The sequence below is a fragment of the Ylistrum balloti genome, unplaced genomic scaffold, assembly GCF_031769215.1.
Source record: "Ylistrum balloti isolate Yb309-2 unplaced genomic scaffold, AGI_CSIRO_Ybal_v1 Utg369872, whole genome shotgun sequence".
In the NCBI taxonomy this organism is placed as follows: domain Eukaryota; kingdom Metazoa; phylum Mollusca; class Bivalvia; order Pectinida; family Pectinidae; genus Ylistrum; species Ylistrum balloti.
In genome coordinates, this window is record NW_026782014.1 from 84,007 (window position 1) to 111,212 (window position 27,206).

A 27,206-nucleotide genomic window follows, 5' to 3' on the forward strand; every position below is an offset into this window, starting at 1 on the left:
AAACTTACGTAAGAAAAGTATGCCTGCGACATACCAATGTAGTGGGGAGCGGTGTAACACTAGCTTCTGTTAGACTTCAAGGTATTATTATTATTTCTTTAGAAATGTGGTAGTACATTTTTATACAATGCTCGTCAAAACTGTTTAATAAAAGCTACTGAAGAAGCATATTAAGTTTTGTTCTGTGTATGTTTTTGAAGTTCACTAGTGTTTTCTGCAATTAGAATAGATCAAAATTAATCCAAATTCATCAAGGAGCTCCATAACGCCTTAAAATGTAACTCATTTTTGTTCTGATAACTCTAGAGAGTTCGATTGAATCTCGGGTACAATTGATTCGCGTTTTGAACCTTCTTAAGTTCTATTCTTAATTTCAACAATTCTAGGATTCCGTGTTTCCCAATAATCATTGGAGATGGCTCTGGCATTGTTTGTAATTTTGAACACGGACATTTTTACTATCATCGATTCCTAGATGAAGCCATCGAATTAATGTGTATTTACTATGATGTTGTGATATACTTTACAATGTACTAGACCAAGTCCGTGACTAGACATTATTACTAGTAACATCAAAGAAGATGAAGTTTTCTAAAACAGCACACCAGGAAAATTACTTAATAGTGTCTGCTTTTCATACTAAGAGAAATAATACATGCTTATTCTACTCTGAATTTGTCTTTGTCACGGTCTGAAATAAGTTTTTTTTTTCTAATTAAACTGGAACGCAATTATATTTTATTAGTAAAACAAAACACATCGCTATATCGAGCCCCTGTAGTAATTGTAGGTCTGGTCGAGACAACGAGATTATACACTATGGATGAGATGTCCATAAGGATCTGCTGTCATTTCCTTACAAAGGAAACACACTATAGTAGTTAGTCTACCGGGCTACATACTAGTAAGTACAGAAGTAGTGGGCAGCGTTGTGAATACTTCACTTTTCTGGTGTGTCAGATTACACAAAGTCTCCCCATTCAGACATAGACGAAGATGGAGATGCAAAGCACAAGACAGTGTCTAATATTATATTTCAGGTTTGCATGTATTTACACACTCTTATGAAGTTGGTTCTGAATTCTGAATAGACCCAAAACTATCAAACCGATCTCCAGGTAACTTTCATATCGATTTTGAGTAAGACCGGTGTGCTTCCCTACTACACAAATGCGGCACCAATAACATCTGGATGAATGTGAATATTGACATTAAATTATCAATTTGGATGCGGTCTTGTCTGGTTGTACAGTGGATAGCGAGGCGCCAAAGCTGCCGTCTTTAAAAGTCGGTTAAACCGAAAATTTCTGTCTCTAATATGGTAATTCAATGTCAGTCAGTATTCACGTTGGTTAAGAAATTAAAATGAAATAAAATTACTTATTCACACACTTTATCCGTTGATATATGTCACTAATAAAGAAAAAAAGGCCTTTTATTTCCAATAAAGCATACTGTAAATTTTAAAAGTACATCAGAAGACGTTGAAAAAACACCATTCGTGTTGTAAAATTAACATAAATGTATAGGCCTACACAGAACAAAGAGTGGTATTGTGTACGGAAGTGATAATATTGAAATATATGCTGATCACGGACTCGGATATCTTATTCTGCGTGAATGATAAAATATTCTTAATTTGGAGTTATCAACTGTAATGTTCATTTCTTCACTTAGTAGCTTATTCGAATTCAGCGCCATGAGCAGGAATCACGAGCGCCCCCTTTCGCCCAGGTAATATCTTGTTATCGGTAGGAGTATGGCGACTGTGTTGTGTGTTTTTTAATCAGTACCAGCTATACGACCAACAGCTAACTGGAATACGTCAGTTAATGAGGTCAGTATGACATCACCTACGTACCTGTATAAAACTTGATAACAGATTACGTGTAGATTTGATAAAAAGTAGATATTCCCTCTACCTGTAAGCAAACGAGATGACATCTGTATAAAGCTAAAAATAGCATAAGGGGAACACGTCGCTGTCCCATGCTGTAGGGACTTAAATAATCATTGGCATTTGTAATGTTGTTCCTTAACCGAAGTCTGCATGGCAGTATTACTATATTTTAAACTATCGTCGTACATCGATAGACTTCGTAGTCCGTGACGGAAATTATAACGAAACTTATAACGGTAAAGGACACGGATCCCATATGACTCTGATGTCTCCCTAGATATGATATATGGCCCAAACAAATATTTAGAGAAGTAACGGTGTAAACGCTCTCCCTTACTCGAAGACGTAGTCATTAACAAATACTTTAAACATCTCCAAAATAAAGGGTTCCAGACATTAAAATCTGCACCATATTTGATGATATCCTGGTAGGATTACAAGCATTACTAATCTACCCCAAAATTTGTCACTTTGACCTTTTTCCTATCAATGTCATGTGATTCCTGTTTTTTCATGTCGCTTTTAATTTGATTTACATACAGTGTTGGATTATATACATGTATATAATGTGCATTAAATTTTGTCCTAGCACATTATCATTCAAAAGGTGTTCATATATATTAGTAGTTGGAGATTTGGATATACAAAGGTGTTATTGCGGAAACTGGAGACAAAATGGTGAACATCCACACCTACTTCTGAATATATCACTATAATTTCCTTAAATTGAATTACGTCTCGTTTCTTTTAGCTAAAAGATGGCAAAGCGTTACCAGCCAGGTGAAGGTATGGTGGGAGATGATGAATTAGCCTATGACAATGAACTTCAACCTCATCTTGGCCATCTTCAGTTTGACAATGAAGGATTTACTGCATTTGATTTTGACAACCCGGAAAATAATGATATTGTACAACAGTCCTCTGTCAAGGTTGAAATTCAGTCAGAGGTCAAGTTGAATCAAGGTCAAGCTGTCGGTCCCAGTGCTGAACCAAATGGTAGTGCTAACAGTGAGCCGTCTGTGACAATTTTGACATCTTCATCAAATCAAAATGGGAATGCTCAATCAGAAAATACTCCAGTTCATTATAAAAGCTCTTCAGAATCAACGACAAAATCAAATGGAACCAATAAAGACCGTCGTGTAATCCAAACAGCCCATATCCAGGAAACGGAAAGATGGAGAGACTTTGAGCGTCAGCGTCCATTGCGACAACGCCATATCATGTTGTTAAAAGTTTTTGGAATTATTGCTTGTCTGTTTTTCTTTCCAACAGGTATACCAGCAGTGTATTATGCTTTTAAAACTGAAAAAGAATTTGATGAAGGAATTATGCGTGGAAACATTGATGAGGCACAGAGATGTGCAAGAAAATCTGAGAGATTTATCATATTTTCTGGACTGTTGGCAATTCTGACTGCTGTCATTATATTTGCTGTAGTAGAGAGATCACTGATGGATGAACAAGCATATTGGGAAAGTCATAGTTCTAGTCGTGTTCTACCACCATAAACCACTGCACTTTTTCATTACCTGCTGTATAAGTTATGAATGCTTTGTTTAAGCTTTTTTGTCTATTTACCTTGATTTTGTAAGAGAATTCAGACTTTAACTCAAGAAAAATGCTTGACTTGAAACTAAGATCCGAGAGCTGGATATTTGCCAGAATAGTTGAATATATAAGTCAGAAAAAAACCAGAATTTAACAGCAGGAATTTCATTCACTAGATATTTAGTCAAATTTATGCTACATATATAACCCATATTTAACTTTGGTGTTTTTGAATATAGACAAGAGAACTCCAGGTCCCATAGTTTTGTCAGACGTTCAGAACTTCTAAAGTAAACAGAAGTTAATTATCAGTCTAAAGGTCACGTAAATAATTCGCTGTTTTAAAAAGTCTACAAGTACATATTAATATACATGTGAGAAAAATGATGTATTTTAGTCATACTTAATGTGCCGAACGTCATTCATTGTCTGTTGGGAAGAAACATAAACACCATCTGGGTTCATCAAGTAGGAGTTACTTGTATACCTGGTAGTCATTCTGTTGTGTTGTAGTGTTATAGTGTTTCCTACTGTGTATTAAAGTTAATTGATTACATGCAATACTTCAGGTATGGTATTATTCATTTACATATTTTTTGGAAATCTGATATGAACTTCTTTTTGATAAATTGTGCTTAATTTTGTACTAGTTTTCCTTTTCAAAGATGTCAAATTCAATATATTTATATGTTTATGTATAAAGATATTTTATTTTATTCAAAGTGAATCTCCAAATCTAGAAAATCTATACTTTTACATTATTTCCAGCATACTATTCATTCTGTTTTAGATTTGATGTGTATTCCATGGTGACAGTGTAATACATGTTACATGTAGTAATCTGTATTCTCCAAAGGTCTTTAAGTTCTGAATTTTTTTTAATTTCAGTAAATACAATGAATAACATACTATAATGAATAAAAATTGTGAGAAACCTACATATTTTTTTCTCAAGAAACTATAAAAGATTTTCAAATTCTGATTGATCAATAGGGCAAGGAATTTAATTATTCTCAAAAGTTCACATCTTAAATTGAATTTAGCACTTCAGTTTTGTTTCATCTTATTGCATGATATTCTTTCAATTTAAATTACATTAATTTTTTTACTTATTTGGAATCTACCATAAGCAAAGGTAGTCTTGTTACTAAAGAACCATGTAATATTTTTCTTTTTGTTCCTATCAATTTTCAGGATATCTTCTCTAAGGCTCACAGGCCAATGGTTAATGGGAGGTAATCCAATACAGTTGATATATTCCTGATAACAGCTGATCATTTTATTTTCTTTCATTTTCTTATTAACTTTGATAACATGTGTACATACACACAAGATACAATACACAGGTGGAATACAAGAAACAAAACACTGTATTTATTTTTTTAGTATCTTTGAGGTTGATATACATTATGGTACCACAATTATTAAACAAACTATTAACACATCAAATACTGTGGGGTACTTTTGATAACATTTCCATATATTCAGGCTTTAGATATCAATGTATTATGTGGTGTTACATAAGTGCTTATTTGTACATTTACATTAACATGTGTATTGTATACTTAAACATACACAAAATTAAATAATTGTTGTATATTTGATTTTTTCATATATATAGATAGTTATATATATATTAATCAGTGATCTTATAGAGTATATTTATAATACATATATATGTACATAATTAATTATATAGATTCACAATTAATAATCAATAATGCTGCTGGGTTGTATGATTCTTCGGTCTTTGACTGAGATTTATTGTTTGCATTTATGTTGAAAATGTAACGTGTGGTAGAATAATTTTACATATCTTTATGTTGACATACATTTGTTTCATGTATCTGAAAGTCTTTCAAGTTTTAATATGCAACATTTAATGGGTTCTGAAAGTGAATGACTTGCTTCTTGTTGTGATACTACAGATATCACCAATTCCACAATGACAACTTGTCACATTTAGCAAAATTAATTATTTCTCTCAGCCTTATTGAAGTTAGGTTTGTAATTCTGGTCCTCTACAATTCTCTACTATATTGTAGTATGTCATAGAGGAGTCAACTTACATGTCTTGTTTTAATTATGTTGTATTTTTTCAGATTTTCATCTCGTAAAAATCAAGCCTGATTATAAAGAGTTAGGAGCATGAATTTCCTTCTGCAAATTTGGACTCAATATGATTTTCTTTATAATGATTAATTTGTGAATTGATTCAGACACAATTATCACATCTAAAATTATAGTATACAATAAAATATTTTTTCATACTGAACTTCTGATGTATTTTGCATTTTTTTAATATTGGTTTATTTTCTATATGTTTGTAAACATTCATATATATATAGGATATAAATTTTCCTTACAGTGGATGTGTTCGTGAGTGTTGAGGATTAAATCTGCAAAGGATCACAATTCATTCCCTTTTTTCTGGATTTTTATGTAAATGAGAGAATCTGCTTTTTATATTTGGTGGCTTAAGTGATGGCATATTGACTTGCTCATGTAGTTGTTTTTGTAGAAATATTTAAATGTTTCTACAAGGGATACAAAAGAGGCAAAACTCTCTCAATCTTGGTTTGTGTTTGCAAGAAAATTCCTGATTGGCTACAGATAATATTGACTAAAATTCATAATGTTATCATACGATACTGCTTTTTTGATAAAAAGTCATATATTACAAGTAATTGTATATATGTTGTATTATAGCCCATGATTTTCGTATTTGTAAAAGAAAAACATTACTTGGAAGTTAAAAGAAATAGGTCATTGGTTCACATAGGGAAAGTAATAATCATATAGTGTGTGCTTTTTTTTTTATAGAGTTGCTGTGGAGGGATTGGAATGGAGATACACTCTCCCTGCAAATGTACAGTATGTGTAAATATTCCTACTCTCAGGATATATTCTTCTTTTAAACAATTGATGTGGTAGATTATTTTTTATACGCTGCCGGAGGCAGTCGTATATTGGCGTCATCTTCTCCGTTTGTACGTCCGTCCGTACGTCCATTTCTTGTGAACTCCTCCTTAACTAATCATCAGATTTTCATGAAAATTGCTCAATGTCACTACTACAATGTGTAGATGCACATGAAGGGGCGATTTTTTGGTTCGTTTTTTTTTGGAAGATTTATGCCATTTTCAACTTTGTATCTGTAGCTTGCTCTTAGTGGAGCCTTGTGAACGCAACGCCTCCTAACCTAATGATCAGATTTTCATAAAACTTGCTCAATGTCACTAATACAATGTGCATGAAGGGGCGATTTTAGGGGTCATTGATTTTTGTAAGATTTATGCCATGTTATCTTAATCTTTATATTTTGTGGCAGCGTATATTGTGTCCACGCCACTCTTGTTCTGTATTATTCTACTCATCTTAGCTAATATGTATAATTTACATGTGTACTTGACATTTTGATCTCTGAGTTACTTCTTGTCCATAACTCATTATCAGTTGGTATAGCAATTGGTGTTGATAGAGTGCACACTAATAATTAGGTATTTGATAAGAATGAGGGGAAATCTTTGAAAAATAATGTAACCACAGACTTAGGTTATAAAAAGTCTGTGCTGTAACATTCAAATGAGGTCTCAGTACAGAAAACAATTAAACATGCCACTCAAGCTTGTCCCACAATAAAATATTGATACAATGTCCCTGGGATACAGGAGTAGGCCCTTTTGTGGGGGTATTAACAAAGTGGTATGGGAACGGTAGTTAGTGTTCAGCAGCTGTACAGATGTTTATGAAAAATATTTCTGGAAATGCGGTTTTGAAATGGTGAAGTTTTGGTCCCCATATCTGAAGTGCCATGTACATAGGATAAAAGCATCACCTCTGATATGTGATATTCATAGCTATATATTTTCCTATGCAGAGGGTAATGAAACGTGGAATGTGTATGTATATTTGAAGAAGTTGCACGTTATTTTGTTAACTTGATCAGGGATATATAGTTAGTTTACTTTGTGGGCATAGATGCCACATATTTCTATGTATTTGCTGAATTATGAACTGGGAAATAATCCTATTGTAAATTTTGCATAATTTTGTATATAATTGTATTGTTTTGCAGCAACAAAGTCGCCACTTAATAGTTTATCTGTTGTGGCATGTTTCTGATTTTGTGTTTATGGGACAGAAACAAGTTTTTGTTTTTTTCGTTTTTTTTTTTTTTTTGTTATTGTTGGAAACCTTTTGGAGTCCACAACAGATCACAGCTTCCCCACAAAGTTTATGAATATGAAAGAGAGTACAGTCTTTTCTTTAAACAGGAACATGGATAACTCTAAAGTACATAAGATAACTATGTTTAACAATTTAATCAGATGGTTATTTTTTTAGAAATATTTTTTTTGTCTCTGTAAGAAGTTTCAAATCCTGACAAAATAGGAGTTTTTTTTTGTACAAATGGGTCTTTAGTCTTCATACATTGAAATCATTGAGATTATTTAGCTGAAAGATAGGTATATTTTTTGTATGTATATTGTTTCATTACTGTTTGAATGATTGCTGTATAATATATTACAGAAAATTAAATATTTTTATTCTGTTTATTTACTTTTTCATGTATGTATAACTTTATATAGAGTTATAGCCCTTTGTTTTTTCCTATTTCTAAGTTTGCTGGTGTTTTACCTCCCATCGATAATAAATCATCTCTTTGAATATCCTTTCAAATCCGTAATATTTTACCAGAGGTTTAAGTACCATGTACAGAAGCTGAATCCATTGGCTCACTTTCTTATTTTTGACAGATTCTTTGCTATTCCAGTTGCTTGCGCAAAACTACAAATACTTAACTCCTGATGTGTTTTGCAGGCGATAATTTTCCTGCGTTGGGTTCGATCGTAATAATTCTTGTAACGAACCGAAGTGCTTCGTTGTTTCTTCGGGAACACTAAGGGGAAGGGATTTGCTTCGACTTTTTGTCGCCCTTCCTCCGTCGTCCTTCATAAATCCTTGTTATCACTATTCCTCCGTGGTCCTTCATAAATCCTTGTTATCACTATTCCTCCGTGGTCCTTCATAAATCCTTGTTATCACTATTCCTTTAGAATTGCTGGATGGATCTTTCTCATGTATGTACTATCTCCTTACTTTCTAGTTGTGCTTTAGGGACTGATCAGAACAAAAATATCTGTTCGCCGAGATCTCTCATGGAGCTGTTGTTTAGAACAGAATCTAACAGTCAATTTGTTAATGTCGGCGATCTTCCTGATTTCCTGAAAGCTTTTGAAGAATTGATATCTCGATGAATGTTCTTCAAATACGGATTAATTTTCAATATGGCTGCCAACGACCATCTGTTTTCACAAGATAACTCTTGGTAAAAACATATCTACAGTATCATCTATTAGCCCACGTCCTTCGTTTTGCCCTGGTACTGGAACCCGATATATACTGATGCCAGTGGCCTTTTTTTAGTATTGGCGCTTTTAGAAGTGTGTTGCTTTGTCATGTAGCTTTATCATTAGTATTATTACTATCTTAACGACCCGTCAACACATAAAATGTTATTAGGGCCACCAACCAGTGAAACACACAGTGATCCCAAAAGGAAATCGCATCAACTGAAAGGCAAATGCTAAATATCTTAAATGGTTATATCATCACAGAAGATTAAAATGGCAAGTCTTTCAGATAACTTAGAATTTTATAAATCTCATCAGTTTCAAAAAGAGTCTTTAGAACTTGTTATGTTACGATAAAAAAATTCTCGAGTAGACAGAAGGTCAATGTACTCCAATAAAAAATGTTTAACGGTGAAAGGCTAATTCATGCCATGAAGCGAGGATTATCTACGCCTTTCAACATGTCCTGTAGCTATAAAGGTGACTATGTGATATCCATTATTTTTTTTTAATCTTTTGACGGTGCAGTATCATGTCATATCTTTGGAAGGTGCTTGTAGTTGCGAACCTATACCTAGGGTTAGTTCCCCTTAACGGTTACTCGAGATGTGTGGAGATACCTTCCAAGCCACGTGTCCGGTAGGGGAGCCACACGAAACTCTTTAAGAAATCGTCTAGGATGCAATATTACGTCATACACCACGCATGTGCTAATGTATAATTGATTTTTTTTGTATCATTGGAAGGTAAAGCATTGCTTCTGTTATACATCTCAGGAATGATGAATATTTGTCCTAGAATTAGTGTTACACTCTGGCATAAATCAGTGTGTCCTTTACTAATATGTAACATACCTTTCAAAAATAGCTGATATTGCCACTGCCATCCTCTGGTGCTTTGGACAGTTTATTTTTCCTATTAACTAGTGTACGAGACTCCGAGGATTTGATATAGACTAATGTATGTTGGAATACTGACAAAACGCATGACTCTGCATATCAGCATCTCATAACTGTAGTCGAGGCCATAGCTATCTCGAGTGATAAACGTTCACTTGGCACGATTTTGTTTACGTAGGTATAATATGTTTCGCAGTTTGTGTTGTCCGTCGTTGTCCGAAATGAGTAGTCAAAGTACTTCTATTTGATAGTGGTCAGTACCCACTGCTGGTCACTACGAACTCGGGATAATTCTTTATTAATCGTTAATTTTCAATACGTGTAGACTCCTTGATTTCCTCACAATCGTTTCTGATATATCGATATTAATACCATATACCGGTATAATGATATCAAAAGACTTAAACATTTGTTCTATCCTTTACTTGTGAGTCGGTGACCTCATCATCCTTGACTGCAGATAAAGGTATTTGAAGTTTTATTATAAAGAGTAAGATATATCTCACCGAATTCTTGTAAATGCTGCATATATACACAGATTTCTAGATTAAATGTTTCCATTATATATCTGCTACAAGGCCTCCCACATAACCTCTGTTTAACAGTTCGCCTCTTACATCTCCAGTTAAACCTCACAAGCTAAGCGGGATTCTGATCGCTTACATTGCTAATGTGTGTTCTACTAAAAATGTGGTAAATAGGTTTTCCTTCACTTTTGAATCTCGTCTGCCAAATTCTTATGTAACAAATATAATGAAAATTATAAAATCGTGTTCCGACTGACTGTGTCAAAACTTGAAAAGAGAAATTTCTAAAACAGAGTGGCATGGTATAGGAATCGTAGTCTTTAAACTTCTTTTTCAATTTATCTGAATCTTTTGAAAATGAATATTATTCTCGTTTTAGTCTGAACAAATATTACTGCACAGCAGGAAATAAATCATATAGACGAAGTTACATAGATATTACAAAAACTAAAGAGATTTAGGAATTCCGTCTCTCACTGATAATTAAAACTATATAAACCACACCGGTTCGTTCCGAAATATGTTAATACTGTTATTTATAACACGTAACAGTATGGTCTATATTTGAATCTCAATACTGTCAATTATATAATTATATTATCAGATCTCCAAACATCTATAGATATTAGTTGCTAGTAGTACGTGCTTATAGTAGTGCTAATAAACAAGGTCGTTTGAAAGAAACAAAAAACTCGCACGTTCTAAAGGTTTAACTTTTTTAATGTTTAAATGAATACTTTTAAATGCAACAAATTAACATTAATAAAGATTACGATCCATAAAATCAAATTTCATACTTCTGTTGCCGGTGAAAATATATAATGTATAATCGTCAAGTTTGGCTGTAACTAAAAATATATGTTTAAAAAAATAGTACAACACGGTTTTCTTTCGTGGTCTTTTTTGTTATAGATTTCGGGGCTGTTTTTGCGACAAAGCACATCCTAGCACGAACTACTAATAATGCGAAATTGCGCACCTGTTCGTTTATGACAAATGTCCATGTATCTTTCCAGACATTGCGGTGTTATAAATGGAATATTTACGAGGGTGTAGACTTATTTCATGATCCTAAAAAACTCTGGCCCAATTCCAAGACAAACCGTTCAGGCAGTGAAAAATGAAAGAAAACGGTCCTTATTTACGGATGTCCCGCTGAACTCTGCAGATTGATTTTAAATTTCGAAAAACATCGTTCAGTGTTCCATTTACAAATCTGAAGCTTGTATATATCTAATGTTCACCTTTTGCGCATCAATTTTATGGCAATTATAAATCAAAATAAGTAAAACATTTTCAAACTTGTTTTGTAAGGACAAAGAACCAGTTAGAAATTGAAATCTATGATCAATTAATTATCATCATGTTTGTATTGTGTCCTTATAAGTAGGTATCAGACTGGATTGCCCCAGTGTCGTCGAGTTTCTACTCTCCACAAGATTTCGCTTCGAAAATACAATGAGCGCAGTCTAGCGGAGAAAAGTTGAAACTAAGGTAGGTAATCCATGCTATACTTCGTGCAAGTCCTCACAATAACTATGAACAATCAAGTTATCTGCAGTACATGTGAACAATTTCTAAAAGTTTGACACAACGCATTAAGTTTTTAAATTTTTATTATATACATACAGAGTTATTTTAAGGCGATGATGTTTTCATGACAACAGTCACAGGAACATGACCCAAATTCTCAATAACACGGTCCATATAAAAACGACCATGGGATCGGGAAGCTATGTCATATACCTGTGATTCTGGCGGTAAGGTAAAAAGTCAAGCGAACAGTTCGCACAAAATACAACAACCATAAGTTGGATTTCAACGTGAACACAAACGTAACGCAAAGATGATACTGGTTGAAAGCGCAAATGTATAGTGTAAATATACACTTGGGTCATATTAACAGAGCATATAACATGCATTTGTGCGCACAGGGACTTGTGATGAATTTCCAACTAATGGATCACGTATATGTATTATAGAAAAGGATCGTGAGCTGGGAATTTGTTCCAAGTCCATGTGGTTGTGCGTATATATAATTATATCGTTTATAGACACATTTAGATGATGTGCCATCAGCTTGCACCAAAATTATGTTTAAAATTCTATAATATCGCCAATGACTTTAAATTATTCATATTCTCATGCTAAAGTAAAATTCAAGCTTAATTCGTATTTGAAGATTGTAATATAACAAGGGAAATGTGTTATGTACCGCGCCAAATAGCAAGATCGCAGGAAAATTTCCGACAAATTTTGGAGTATTGCCGGAAAGTTATTTTTGACCGCGTAATATTGTGAATATTTTATTTTCGCACTTTCTCTTGCAGCGAAGTGTTATGGAGAACGATAGCTGAAACATGTACTTTTCTGGAAATTGGTATCGGATTAAAATCTGCGATATCTAAAATTCGCGATCGTCCATTCTAGGAAAACAAATCACCGTAAATAAATATTTCATACTTTATAAATGGTCATCATTAGCATAATGAAATAAAAAAGAGAAAGCGAAAAACTTGGGGATCGACTATAGAAGTCTGGAATGATAATCAACTCTTGACATTCAGGAATCAGGTCACTGGCATTCTCTCTTCCGTAGTGCTTTTATCAAACAAACACATACATCATTTATACGTCTCGTGCTCAAATATGATTTATTTACCCAAAATATTTTTCAAATTATTTGCTGAATTTAAAATACGCGGTTTAAAGGAAAGGCAAATTATTCAAAATAAACATATTATTCCTCAAAAGCACCCAGAATATTGCCTGATTAATCAACGCCATCGCAACATATGCAATGTGTTATAATCAACTCGGAGCGGTCGTTTTCAGCAAGAGTAAGGAACGCCAGCTCTAGGCAAAGATTAGTGTCAAATCGCGGTAACAAAAATGGTGACCGACATAACCTCCACGTGGTATAATAAAAACCCACCATGCACACCTCTGACTGCCCAAATTGGGACGTGTGGGTAAATCCAGTCATAGAACGTGCTTATCATTTGAGGTTACATACACGACTTCCGGGTAAACCGCCATTTTTTTCCTCAAGTCGCAAATCCCCATAAATGGCACAGGGGGATTCAAAGCAAATAAAACAATATTTTCACATTTCTCTTGTTTTAAAATCTGTTCAAGTCTTCGGAGCAATGGATGCTTTGACACCCAATTCCCGGGCAAATTGCTGCGATCCGCCCACACAAGACATGGAGGTTCCAATCGCTTGGTTTATAGAGAAGACGCCATATTTCCTGGGGCTGCTTTCTTTGTCCTTATGGTGGCTTTGTTTTTCCTGTGGTGTGAAAAAGCTATGGTCAGAATGAATACATCTTGGAGAATGTTTGTGGCGATTGTTGATCAGTTCGGCGTTTCGTTTGTTGGATATTATTTGGAAAAGTTCCTCCGGGGTAATAAAGGTTTCTCGGTCCTGTTCACAAATATAAGGAAAGGAATGAGTCAGGTATGTTTGAGGAGAGATAGTTAGTAAACATTCCAGTGAGCATGCACACCAAACAAACACTATATCAACACTTTCCCTGTTAACGCACAATATATTAGTACTGTCGAACATCGCTATATTAAACTTGTTCCCTGCCTAACTTTATACAAAACACTCGAATTCACTGAAATCGAATACGCGGTTATCTCGAAGTATTCCCATGATCCCGTCGAGTTCGATATAACGAGGTTCGCCTGTATATATTGAATATGCCAAAGGTTTCTCTTGTTCTGTTTGCCCAAGAGATGGTTATGTGCAGGTCGATATATATAATACGACCTCCATATTTCTAAATTTAGAACAGTCAAACCATTATCCTCGATACTCCATGGATTTCGATCACTTTCACTCTCTGCACCCCTGGGTAATGTCATGGAAACATTGGAGGCTCTGTGTTCGACACCTTGTGAACAAGACGAAAAGACTAGTTTGATCCTTTGATGTACATCAAACGAATCTTGAGATAGCATAAGGGTATGTTGTACTGGCATTGGAGATGAATGCCGCTCCTTTGTAATCTTCAGCCTATGGTTGGTCAGATTTTTTTCGCCTATAATCAATCAAATTACTTCACTTGTGCCTTCAACTTTGCAATGACAGCGCCAAGAGTGTAGAGATCGAAAGTGATCACAACCCCTGGAGTATCGAGGATGTTGGACCATAGGTACTCCACTTTTCTAAATTTTGGATATGACAAAGGTGTCGTAGATAATGATTTCTAATTCAGAAATCTTATTTGTTAAACCGTTTCAGAATTTTTATGCTGCACTGAGAACACGAAACATAAATTAGTTATTATTTATTCGTCTGAAGAGTCAATTTTAAAGATGTGACTTTTTGTTGAAGACACATTCAATGTAATAATTACAGTACGTTTACATATGTAAAAGAAAAACCAAGGACCTATTGTCTCGGTCTGTATGGTATCTGACTGTATCGACCCGGTTGTTTCAGTGGAGGTCCAAAATGGATAGATATTTCATGGCTTTTACAAGAAAAAAGTTTTAAACAAATATCACCACTCTAGACTGCAATGAATATTCACCTTATATATAAGAATATGTGATATGTAGATATTAGATATGATTATCGATGAAAAAGTTAAGACAGAGACATGGAGCATTCAAGGTATGTGTTTAATCTTGGCAATTTCTTGCCATTATCAATAAAACGCCTAGCATTTCTAGATGATTGTCATACACAACAAGATCAGAAACTGGCGGGTTTACTTCGGGGCTTTAGTGATTCCGCCAAGTACTGCTAGTGAGTAGTTTGTAAACTCGCGGACTTTTTTCAAAACATTAGGGGACAAGCAAGATCTGTCGATTACCACCCGAATGTTTCTGTGATTGCCGTAAATGTCCGGAAACTAACCAGAAAAGACCGAGTGGTGATCGAGGAAACTGAAGCCGAGTGAATTAATGTTTATGACAAAATAAATGATGTATGATTATTGTACAAATGAAAACAGTCATCTAATTGTGAAACTTATTTGGATCTTTGATGTTGCAAGCACATGAAAATAAAATAAATCAACATCTCTTTCATTTGATTACGTGACACTGAAACATATATACAACACTTCCGCTGAGACGGGCGCCAACAGGGAGGGACCCTATATCTGATCCTCTGCGAAACAACACCGTGGCAAAACATCCGACTGAGATAGACATATGTATATAAGCCATGCATACACTTCAAACCAAAACATACACACCTCAACACTCTTAGGAACCCATGTTTAAACTCGTCAAATTAGATAAAATCCAGACTTCAGTAATCAATGGGTCTTGAAATATCGACTACAACACAAATTTTTGTTCTACTCCGTAATAGAGCGGTCACTGCGGCGTGTAGATGGACAAATATAAACCTGCGTTATTCTATTGAGTTGCGTGGACACTCAAAACTCTGTTCGTAGTTGGAGAATGAAGTTTAGAATATACACCTGACGTAATTTTAAAATGATCAAATATATGAAAATTACGATTTTTTTTCTATATAACAAGTGCATCTCCCAAGCTGGATTTTTTACTTTGTAGTTTAATTCGTTGTTTGGCTCTACTGTATTTTATTCTAAATTTGATTATTAAAGGGTGCTATTTACTTGTGAGCCTTTTGTACGATATCTGTTATACTTGCTGTTCGGATAAAGGAATGTCTTTTTTTAACAGTGTAACAGGTCATACCAATTAGTGTATGTTGTAGGAAGTCAAAGGTTCATATTGACTCGAAAATAAAATAAAATGACAAATCTTCAACATATTTTAGTTTTAATGCATTTATATCCTCATATGATAGATGATCTACACACATCCTCCCTTACGCATACCTTTGTTAATTAACATATTGAAATGCACATCTTAACGCTTCTGATGGCATATAACAAAGATGCATATTGTATTGAGAGGAGTTGGACGTTTTTTGTGTGAAGTCCTGTTGACAATATCAAAGCAATCCGTAAATCATAAAATCACTCTGAGTGATGAATTGTACACTTCATTGTGTAGGTACATAATGTTTCCCAGGTAGGAAATAGAACTTCACTTAGAACTCGGTGCACGTGAGCTCGGATTCACGTGCAAGTCTATTTCACAATGGTGGAAACTTAGACATAAAAAATAGGACAAGCTATTTGGCTGGCTGTCAAACAGCATGGTTGGATTTATATTGAGGAAAACATTTCCGACTATTTCGGAACGCAATCAAACATCAGGAAACAGGAATCAAGGATTTGTCTACCAATACAAAAATAACACATTGCACCAGATTCAACTTGAATTTAGTCAAGGAAATATCTATAGCAGTACTTCTTACAACTTAAAATTTTAATTGAAGGTTTCATTTAATTACATTTGTATGATATAAAAGAAAATAAACATGGATGTGGCACCAATATGATGATTACTAGTTCCTGTACATCGGGTTTAAAAGAACATTTGGAATTTGAATGGAATGTATATGCATAACTTTATCTGATTTTAAGGTCAAGACCGAGAAAGTCTAATCAGTCACGTGCTGAACTTGGCCTAGTTCATATCCTTATGGATTCCAATTACTAAATGGAAGCACTTAACGCTTGAACTTGAAACTGTTTGCGAATGTTTCTTATCAGATAAATGGGTCGACATTTTACAGAATCGTTGAACAACTCTATGTAACACATATTTCACATTCAGTGAAGTAAACCATAAATTAGTACGGGGTAAATAGAATGATAATGACATACCTGGTAAATCAAAGGACTAAAAAACAGTCAAGTCAAGGACAGTCTTAAAAATATGAACGGTCCAGCCCTCGGACAGATATCAATACCAGCGCTCAGACAGATATCAACATAAGCCTTCAGAGAGATATCAAAACCAGCCCGCAGACAGATATCAACACAAGCCCTCAGACAGACATCATCACCAGCGATCAGACAGATATCAACACAAGCCCTCAGACAGATATCAACACCAGTCCTCAGAGAGATATCAAAACAAGCCCTCAGAGAGATATCAAAACAAGCCCTCAGACAGATATCAACACCAGACTTCAGACAGATATCAACACAAGCCCTCAGACAGATATCAACACCAGACAGATATCAAAACAAGTAGATATCAACACCAGCCTTCAGACATATATCAACACCAGCCCTCAGACAGATATCAACACCAGCCCTCAGACAGATATCAACACCAGCCCTCAGACAGATATCAACACCAGACTTCAGACAGATATCAACACAAGCCCTCAGACAGATATCATCACCAGCGATCAGACAGATATCAAAACAAGCCCTCAGACAGATATCAACACAAGCCCTCAGACAGATATCAACACCAGACTTCAGACAGATATCAACACAAGCCTTCAGACAGATATCAACATAAGCCTTCAGAGAGATATCAACACCAGCCCTCAGACAGATATCATCACGAGCCCCCAGACAGATATCAACACCAGCCCCCAGACAGATATCAAAACAAGCCCTCAGACAGATATCGACACAAGCTCTCAGACAGATATCAAAACAAGCCCTCAGACAGATATCAACACCAGCCTTCAGACATATATCAACACCAGCCCTCAGACAGATATCAATACCAGCCCTCAGACAGATATCAACACCAGACTTCAGACAGATATCAAAACCAGCCCTCAGTCAGATATCAAAACAAGCCCTCAGACAGATATCAACACCAGCCTTCAGACATATATCAACACCAGCCCTCAGACAGATATCAATACCAGCCCTCAGACAGATATCAACACCAGACATCAGACAGATATCAAAACCAGCCCTCAGTCAGATATCAAAATAAGCCCTCAGACAGATATCAACACCAGACTTCAGACAGATATCAAAACCAGCCCGCAGACAGATATCAACCCCAGCCCTCAGACAGATATCAACACCAGCCCTCAGACAGTTATCAATACCAGACTTCAGACAGATATCAACACAAGCCCTCAGACAGATATAAACACCAGTCCTCAAACAGATATCAAAACAAGCCCTCAGACAGATATCAACACCAGACTTCAGACAGATATCAAAACAAGCCCTCAGACAGATATCAACACCAGACTTCAGACAGATATCAACACAAGCCTTCAGACAGATATCAACATAAGCCTTCAGAGAGATATCAACACCAGCCCTCAGACAGATATCATCACCAGCCCCCAGACAGATATCATCACCAGCCCCCAGACAGATATCAAAACAAGCCCTCAGACAGATATCAACACCAGCCCGTAGACAGATATCAAAACAAGCCCTCAGACAGATATCAAAACAAGCTCTCAGACAGATATCAAAACAAGCCCTCAGACAGATATCAACACCAGCCTTCAGACATATATCAACACCAGCCCTCAGACAGATATCAACACCAGACTTCAGACAGATATTAACACAAGCCCTCAGACAGATATCAAGCCCTCAGACAGATATCAACACCAGACTTCAGACAGATATCAAAACCAGCCCTCAGTCAGATATCAAAACAAGCCCTCAGACAGATATCATCACCAGCCCTCAGACAGATATCAACACCAGCCCTCAGACAGATATCAACACCGGTCTTCAGAGAGACACCAACAACAGCCCTCAGACAAATATTAGCACCAGATTTCAGACAGATATTAACAACACACAGATATCAATATCGACCTTCAGACTTATATCGACACCAGACTTTAGAGAAATATCAACACCACATGTCAGACATATATCGACACCAGACTTTAGAGAGATATCAACACTAGACGTCAGTCAGATATCAACGCCATACTTTAGAGAGATATCAACGCCCCATGTCAAACATATATCAATACCAGACTTTATAGGAAAATCCGTCCAAATATCGAAAGTGTGATGCTGGAAACAGTAACCTTGGTTTAAAGGAACACCAATACATTAGTTGTCTTGTTTCATAAATACATGCGAAACAATAGGAAAGAAAAAACAAATCCGCTAGTACTGATTGATGGGACAAGCACCAAACACGTGTTAGAGAGGATGTTCGATTTGGAAAGTTAATGTGAATGACGAACTTTTCGAAAACAAAAATAAATACAGCTACATTTATTCTCTGTTTGTTCTATTTTTGTTGCCACGAAGACAAATCGTGGACGAGAGAGAATGGAAACTGACCGAGGCGAACGTAACTTAAGATTGTTTTAAAGGAGCTGATATGCAAAAATAAAACTAGGAAGGTTATTTCTGTCGACAGGTTAATATGTTTCTTCCGCCATACATTACAAGGTCTTTGAATGTTCCAAACCTCCTACAACTGTATCTTTATATACATATATATTGAAGGAGACAGCTATAGCTGTACCGGAGTAGACAAAAATCAAAAGAAAGAAGAAAAATATAGTTTTTTCAGCTGATAGCAGTGTAAGGAACATTTGTTTGGAGGTGTGCTGATCTACTCGAACACTAATAATACCTACTTTTATATCCTGGCTGCCTCTCCGTTGGTGGTTGTCATGGCTACTTTGATGCTTGCTATTGCTGTTGCTACTGCTGCTGGGACCTGGGGGAAAACACAAGTAGAATTGTTTATAGGTCACGATGAACTTTGTACACTAGTCAACATCTTGTTTACAAACAGGTGGCGCTTCAAAAATGACGTAATACATACTAAAATATGAACCTAAAATACAACCAAACGAGGAAATATTACATGCAATATTTATGTTTGAGATTCTTTTTTTCTTCCATACATATTTTTTCGTAAACAGTTCGTTCGATCCACAATATGGATAAAATACGCGTTTTTTTATGAAAAATTACAAAATAAAACTCCAGTTATGTAATTTCAAGGCGATTTCAAAACTACGAAAGTATTGATTTTAATTATTATGGAAACGTATGATAAGCACGAAATTTTTCGAACACGAAAATTGCAAAGATTGCAGTAAATATGACACAAACAGAGTAAATCATTGTTTATATATATAGGTAAGACACCGATGAATCATAAATATGACGTTTATATGGTATATATCATTTACGTGGTTTTCCCTGATAATTATAGGAATGCTTCGCAGTAAACATAAAAATATGTTCGTAGCACCACCTTTCGTGCCTGCAATTATGACACACTTGTTTACACGTAACGCACGAGAGTACTACCGTAACTGACGATACGATGATAAATAGTCTGTATTTATGAATCACTGGATTTCTTTTATTTCTGATTAATTGCCATGACAATCGTAAACAAACACATCATTAAACGTATTTGACTTCTCTCTGAGTACAGTGTGATGTTTGAACCTACGATAACCTCGGCTGAAGTCAAAAGTGATCTGACGATTATAATTAGCACGGATATAAGCTTTCAGCTGTCGATTGAACGTTAACGAAAAATGTAATTAATGGAAGCAGTGTGCATGTCAATGTGGTTTGGTTCATCTAAAGGCATAAAGTATTTCTCGGTAATGCACATGACAAGTAGGATATAAGACATAATTGTCAGTTATATTACAAAGAAGCTTTCTACAGTTCTTGTCACTCCCTGACGTCTGCTATAAGCATTTTTATACAATAGAAGCAGGGCAACTTTCATTCATTGGCGCCTATCATTAGTGTTTTTAATGAAAGCGTACATGTTAACACAGATCTCTGCAAACCATTAACGTGTTGATGTAAAGACCCGTCATAATCCAGATCCGATGACAGGCCACAGAAGGTATAGGAACGTTCCGTCTCATTAGTATGGGTGCATCATCTTTGATGGATGATACCACAAAGGAATAAGATGTTTTGAAAAGAATGGGGAACTCCTGGAGATATAATAAACAAACTTTGTTATTGGGATATTATTGTTCAACCTTTAAATAAATAGTAAGATCATATGGTGGCCTATAACAACCTATATAAAAACAAGCAAATTCATAAATTAACCAAATTGGATGATATCTGGGGAAGTTAGAACATGGAAACGAAAGTGTGACAGACAGACGGACGGACGGCTGGACGGACCAACCCAAATTAATATCCCCCGTTTCAGTGAAAGCGGGGGATAATTAAGATCAATTATCATCTTTCCTAATCAGGAAATAGGATACGGCATTATTTCTTCATTTTGTGGTATGGATATGTAATTTACATCTATAAGTATAAAATAGATATTTTGATATACCTTTTTCAAAAGCATAAAATATTTTTAAATACGGAATAGTATTATGATGAAATAAATGCTGTTGCCTATGAAAATAGTAAAAGGTAGTGTAAAAACGACGCATATCCATTTCCATCTCAGAAGCAAACATTTCACAACGGCCTTTATTTATCCATCTAAATTACACAATAGCCTCGTCAATGACATGAAAATTCAGGATAACAACTGCGTTGCATTTTTTTTAAATGCTGACTTTCAATCTGTTCGGCGAAGACTGAAAGATACGACGAGTGAGTATTTCTGATATTATACCATGGAATACCAGGTTGTGTATAACTATACATCTAAACATATGTAGTTGATCATAGGGGTTATTTATAGGTATAACAATAGATTTTTCTGGTACAGGGCATGCTTTCTCTATTGGTGATGAAGTATACAGCATCAATTTTTATGCACGTGCTGAAAATGATAATTACACCGCCTCTATGTGGGCGGAATGTTTACTCAGCTCATTATAACTTTTATTTTCTTTCATGGATTTTCAACGATTATGTCGATTTCTATAGATACAGACCATCAATGTCGATTTCTATAGATACAGACCATTAATGTCGATTCATATAGATACAGACCATCAGTGTCGATTTCTATAGATACAGACCATCAGTGTCGATTTCTATAGATACAGACCATCAGTGTCGATTTCTATAGATACAGACCATCAATGTCGATTTCTATAGATACAGACCATCAGTGTCGATTTCTATAGATACAGACCATCAGTGTCGATTTCTATAGATACAGACCATCAGTGTCGATTTCTATAGATACAGACCATCAGTGTCGATTTCTATTGATACAGACCATCAATGTCGATTTCTATAGATACAGACCATCAATGTCGATTTCTATAGATACAGACCATCAGTATCGATTTCTATAGATACAGACCATCAGTGTCGATTTCTATAGACACAGACCATCAGTGTCGATTTCTATAGACACAGACCATCAGTGTCGATTTCTATAGACACAGACCATTTTATATAGACACAGACCATCAGTGTCGATTTCTATAGACACAGACCATCAGTGTCGATTTCTATAGATACAGACCATCAGTGTCGATTTCTATAGATACAGACCATCGATGTCGATTTATATAGATACAGACCATCAGTGTCGATTTCTATAGATACAGACCATCAGTGTCGATTTCTATAGATACAGACCATTAATGTCGATTTATATAGATACAGACCATCAGTGTCGATTTCTATAGATACAGACCATCAGTGTCGATTTCTATAGACACAGACCATCAGTGTCGATTTCTATAGATACAGACCATCAATGTCGATTTATATAGATACAGACCATCAGTGTCGATTTCTATAGATACAGACCATCAGTGTCGATTTCTATAGATACAGACCATTAATGTCGATTTATATAGATACAGACCATCAGTGTCGATTTCTATAGATACAGACCATCAGTGTCGATTTCTATAGATACAGACCATTAATGTCGATTTATATAGATACAGACCATCAGTGTCGATTTCTATAGATACAGACCATCAGTGTCGATCTCTATAGATACAGACCATCAGTGTCGATTTCATTGATACAGACCATCAATGTCGATTTCTATAGATACAGACCATATATCGATTTTTAATGATACAGACCATCAGTGTCGATTTCTAATGATACAGACCATCAATGTCGATTTATATAGATACAGACCATCAGTGTCGATTTCTATTGATACAGACCATCAATGTCGATTTCTATTGATACAGACCATCAATGTCGATTTCTATAGATACAGACCATCAATGTCGATTTCTATAGATACAGACCATCAGTGTCGATTTCTATAGATACAGACCATCAGTGTCGATTTCTATAGATACAGACCATCAATGTCGATTTCTATTGATACAGACCATCAATGTCGATTTCTATTGATACAGACCATCAGTGTCGATTTCTATAGCTACAGACCATCAGTGTCTATTTCTATAGATACAGACCATCAGTGTCGATTTCTATAGATACAGACCATCAGTGTCGATTTCTATAGATACAGACCATCAATGTCGATTTCTTTAGATACAGACCATCAATGTCGATTTCTATTGATACAGACCATCAGTGTCGATTTCTATAGCTACAGACCATCAGTGTCGATTTCTATAGATACAGACCATCAGTGTCGATTTCTATAGATACAGACCATCAGTGTCGATTTCTATAGATATAGACCATCAGTGTCGATTTCTAATGATACAGACCATCAATGTCGATTTCTATAGATACAGACCATCAGTGTCGATTTCTATTGATACAGACCATCAGTGTCGATTTCTATAGATACAGACCATTAATGTCGATTTCTATAGATACAGACCATCAGTGTCGATTTCTATAGACACAGACCATCAGTGTCGATTTCTAACGATACAGACCATCAATGTCGATTTCTATAGATACAGACCATCAGTGTCGATTTCTATTGATACAGACCATCAGTGTCGATTTCTATAGATACAGACCATTAATGTCGATTTCTATAGATACAGACCATCAGTGTCGATTTCTATAGACATAGACCATCAGTGTCGATTTATATAGATACAGACCATCAGTGTCGATTTCTATTGATACAGACCATCAATGTCGATTTCTATAGATACAGACCATCAATGTCGATTTCTAAAGATACAGACCATCAGTGTCGATCTCTATAGATACAGACCATCAATGTCGATTTCTATAGATACAGACCATCAATGTCGATTTCTAAAGATACAGACCATCAGTGTCGATTTCTATTGATACAGACCATCAATGTCGATTTCTATTGATACAGACCATCAATGTCGATTTCTATAGATACAGACTATCAATGTCGATTTCTATAGATACAGACCATCAATGTCGATTTATATAGATACAGACCATCAGTGTCGATTTCTATTGATACAGACCATCAATGTCGATTTGTTTTGATACAAACCATCAATGTCGATTTCTATTGATATAACACATCGATGTCGATTTCAATTTCGGTTACGATTTCTTATATCTGTGCACACCCGCTCCACTCTCACAATGCTCGTGACGTCTTAGGTAAAGTTTCTGTACTATTAGCTGTTGATAAAGCACCTGTAGCGTCATAGTTCAGAGATGTGTATGTACTCTTAGTGAGTCCATTCAGGAACAAAACATTACGTGTGTTGTTTAAGAGAAGAGCTACTGGTCCCAAAGTTTTAGTAAAGAATTACGTAACTCCGTATTATTCAATAAGAAACAAAAGAAAACAAAACAAAAACAAAGAAACCAAAACTACACGAACAGCGCGAAACATCAGAAATCGTACCCAAAACCTAAACAAATAAACAAACTCAATTATCGCATAAATAAAACAAACAAAAAATGTACATATTGCAGAAGACGAGGGCAAAAACAATCCCAATAGCAAACACTAGAAACCATGTAAAACACAATTAAGAACAAGAGGCCCAATGGGCCTGCAGCGCTAACCTGTCGCTCACCAAATATCATGCATCTATGCCTCGAAGAAGGCATTTTAATGTTTTAACATATCTGACCCCTTTGACCTTCAAGGTCATTTATTTTCACAGTCTTTCTCGAGCTTTATCCTAGGAACATACCACCCAAATATCACGCCTCTAGGCCTTTTATTTCATGAGTAGAAGCCGCTTAAATGTTTTCACAAATTTGACTTCCTGTAACCTTGAATATACGTCAAGGTCATTTATTTTCACAAACTCTATCGGGCTTCATCTTCAGAACATACCAATCAAATATCAAGCCCCTATGGCTTTTAGTTTATGAGTCGTTTAAATGTTTTCACAAATTTGACCCATGCGACCTTGAATATACATCAAGGTAACTTTTTTCACAAACTTTGATAGGCTTCATCCTAGAAATATTCCAGCGGAGTATCATGCTTCGGGCCAGGTAAGCTAACAAATGAATTAGAAACAAAACAATGTAACACTAAAACAAAAAGGAAAATAGATACCAAAACTGAAATGGAATACAATAAAGGAATAGTGAATACCAAAACAAAACAGAACACAAGGGTATAGTAGATACCGAAACAAAACGGAACACAGCAAGGGAAATGTAAATACCAAAACAAGACGGAAGGTGACAAAAGAAACGTGGATATCAAACCAAAACGGAACACAACCAGTAAAATCTAGATACCAAAAGAAAACGGAACACAACAAGGGGAAAGTAAATACCAAAGCAAAACGGAACACAACCAGTAAAATTTAGATACCAAAAGAAAACGGGAAAAGTAAATACCAAAGCAAAACGGAACACAACAAGGGAAAAGAAAAATACCCAAACAAAATGGAACACAACCAGTAAAATTAAGATACCAAAACAAAAACGGAACACAACAAGGGAAAAGTAAATACCAAAGCAAAACGGAACACAACAAGGGGAAAGAAAAATACCCAAAGCAAAATGGAACACAACCAGTAAAATTTAGATACCAAAAGAAAACGGAACACAACAAGGGGAAAGTAAATACCAAAAACCAAAACGGTACACAACAACGGGAAAGTAGATACCCAAACAAAATGGAATTCAACGACGGAAACAAAATGAAACATTATAAGGAAGAAGTATACACCAAACCAACGAAAAGGAATACAACATTTGGGGAAAATACCAACAGAAGAAAGGATCACAGCAAGGGAAAGGTCGATGCCAAACACAATACGGGGAAAAGAAAAAAAACGAAACATAACAAGGGAAATTGAATACCAAAAGAAAACGGAATGGAGTATGGAAACACCCCCAAAAATGAACACAAGGTACCAAAACAAAATGGAATAAAACAAAGGAAAAGAAGATATGTAAAAAAAATGGAATAAAACAAGAGAAAAGTAGATAACAAAACAAAACGGAATGTAAAAGGGATGAAGCAATAGACGGAATATATTCAAAACATCATGAAACAAAAACTAGAACAGTATGGGTTAAATAATGGTTTAAAACAATGTTACATGAAAATAGGTTACAAAAGAGAAACAGATATTAAAGATGTGAATTTTGGTTTAAAATGAGCTACAGGATAAGTCATCGAGGAGAAATAAGATCGGTATAAAAACCTTGGAACTGCGTCAATGTCGGTTAAATACACCTCTATATTTATCCGATTTACACCACAATCTAGTGACATTTGATTGTATAGGCGCGTGTTTCTGGTTTTATGTATCTACAATCACTGAATTAACGTACTCGTGTGATAGGGAACTACGTCTGTAACAGATGCACACTGGGAATGAAGTATTAAGCCAGGTGTTACGCTGCCATTCATAAATACAACAGGGATTTGTTATGACCGAGAGAAGGTTCTATTCGGGAAACGAATTAATTTCTCGTTCGTTAAGTGTTTGCATGTTTCAAAACTGTGTAGTTTCACTTATTAAGATTTCATTTGAACAAATTCAATTTAATTCAAAACTGACAAAAAAGTCAGAAAGAAAATGGATAAATGAGACATAAGTTTATGAGATAATTGTCATATTCATCCATCTATTAGTATTTGTATTAGTATAAACTTTACCTTTACATCCAGAAGAAGAAGCTATAACTCCAAACATAGTTCCACCTGACTCTTTCTGTGTGAAATATACTATCTACAATATCAGTGTTGTCTTTTCGTCTGCAGAATCAAGACTGCGGTACAAAAACGAATGCACAGCTGATACACGAGTGTCGGATCACGCGTCACAGCCTGCCATTCTATAGACCTCAGAATGGGACAACTTGTCGGCAATATTCCCAAA

The 27,206-nt window shown here is 35.3% G+C and overlaps 2 protein-coding genes across 3 annotated transcripts; one reads left to right on the forward strand and one right to left on the reverse strand.

Annotated features, from left to right (window-relative positions):
- The first annotated feature begins 2,658 nt into the window (after positions 1–2,658).
- LOC132546006 (uncharacterized) lies at positions 2,659–3,411 on the forward strand. The gene has a single exon (XM_060209693.1). It carries the CDS (start codon positions 2,659–2,661, stop codon positions 3,409–3,411), a length of 753 nt encoding a protein of 250 aa, XP_060065676.1.
- Positions 3,412–11,832: 8,421 nt separating this feature from the next.
- Positions 11,833–27,124, reverse strand: LOC132545997 (uncharacterized). 2 transcript variants are annotated; one of them, XM_060209684.1, is made up of 3 exons: positions 26,984–27,124; positions 19,683–19,765; positions 11,833–13,526 (listed from the first exon to the last, which is right to left on the reverse strand). In XM_060209684.1, the coding sequence occupies exons 1-3, from the start codon at positions 27,018–27,020 to the stop codon at positions 13,368–13,370; spliced, it is 279 nt and encodes a 92-aa protein (XP_060065667.1). In that variant the 5' UTR covers positions 27,021–27,124; the 3' UTR covers positions 11,833–13,367. The 2 variants fall into 2 exon arrangements, with proteins under 2 accessions (XP_060065667.1, XP_060065666.1); XM_060209683.1 differs by having other exon boundaries at positions 11,833–13,661; positions 26,984–27,117.
- Between the last annotated feature and the right edge of the window lie 82 nt (positions 27,125–27,206).

Bases quoted from the DNA above. Each gene is read 5' to 3' on its own strand.
- LOC132546006 (XM_060209693.1), top strand. From the start codon at position 2,659: ATGGCAAAGCGTTACCAGCCAGGTGAAGGTATGGTGGGAGATGATGAA.
- LOC132545997 (XM_060209683.1), bottom strand. From the start codon at position 27,020: ATGTTTGGAGTTATAGCTTCTTCTTCTGGATGTAAAG. The intron at 19,766-26,983 runs GTAAAGTTTATA...GTTTTCCCCCAG, and splicing joins TTCTTCTTCTGGATGTAAAG to GTCCCAGCAGCAGTAGCAAC. The intron at 13,662-19,682 runs GTAGGTATTATT...ATTTGTGAACAG, and splicing joins GAGGCAGCCAGGATATAAAA to GACCGAGAAACCTTTATTAC.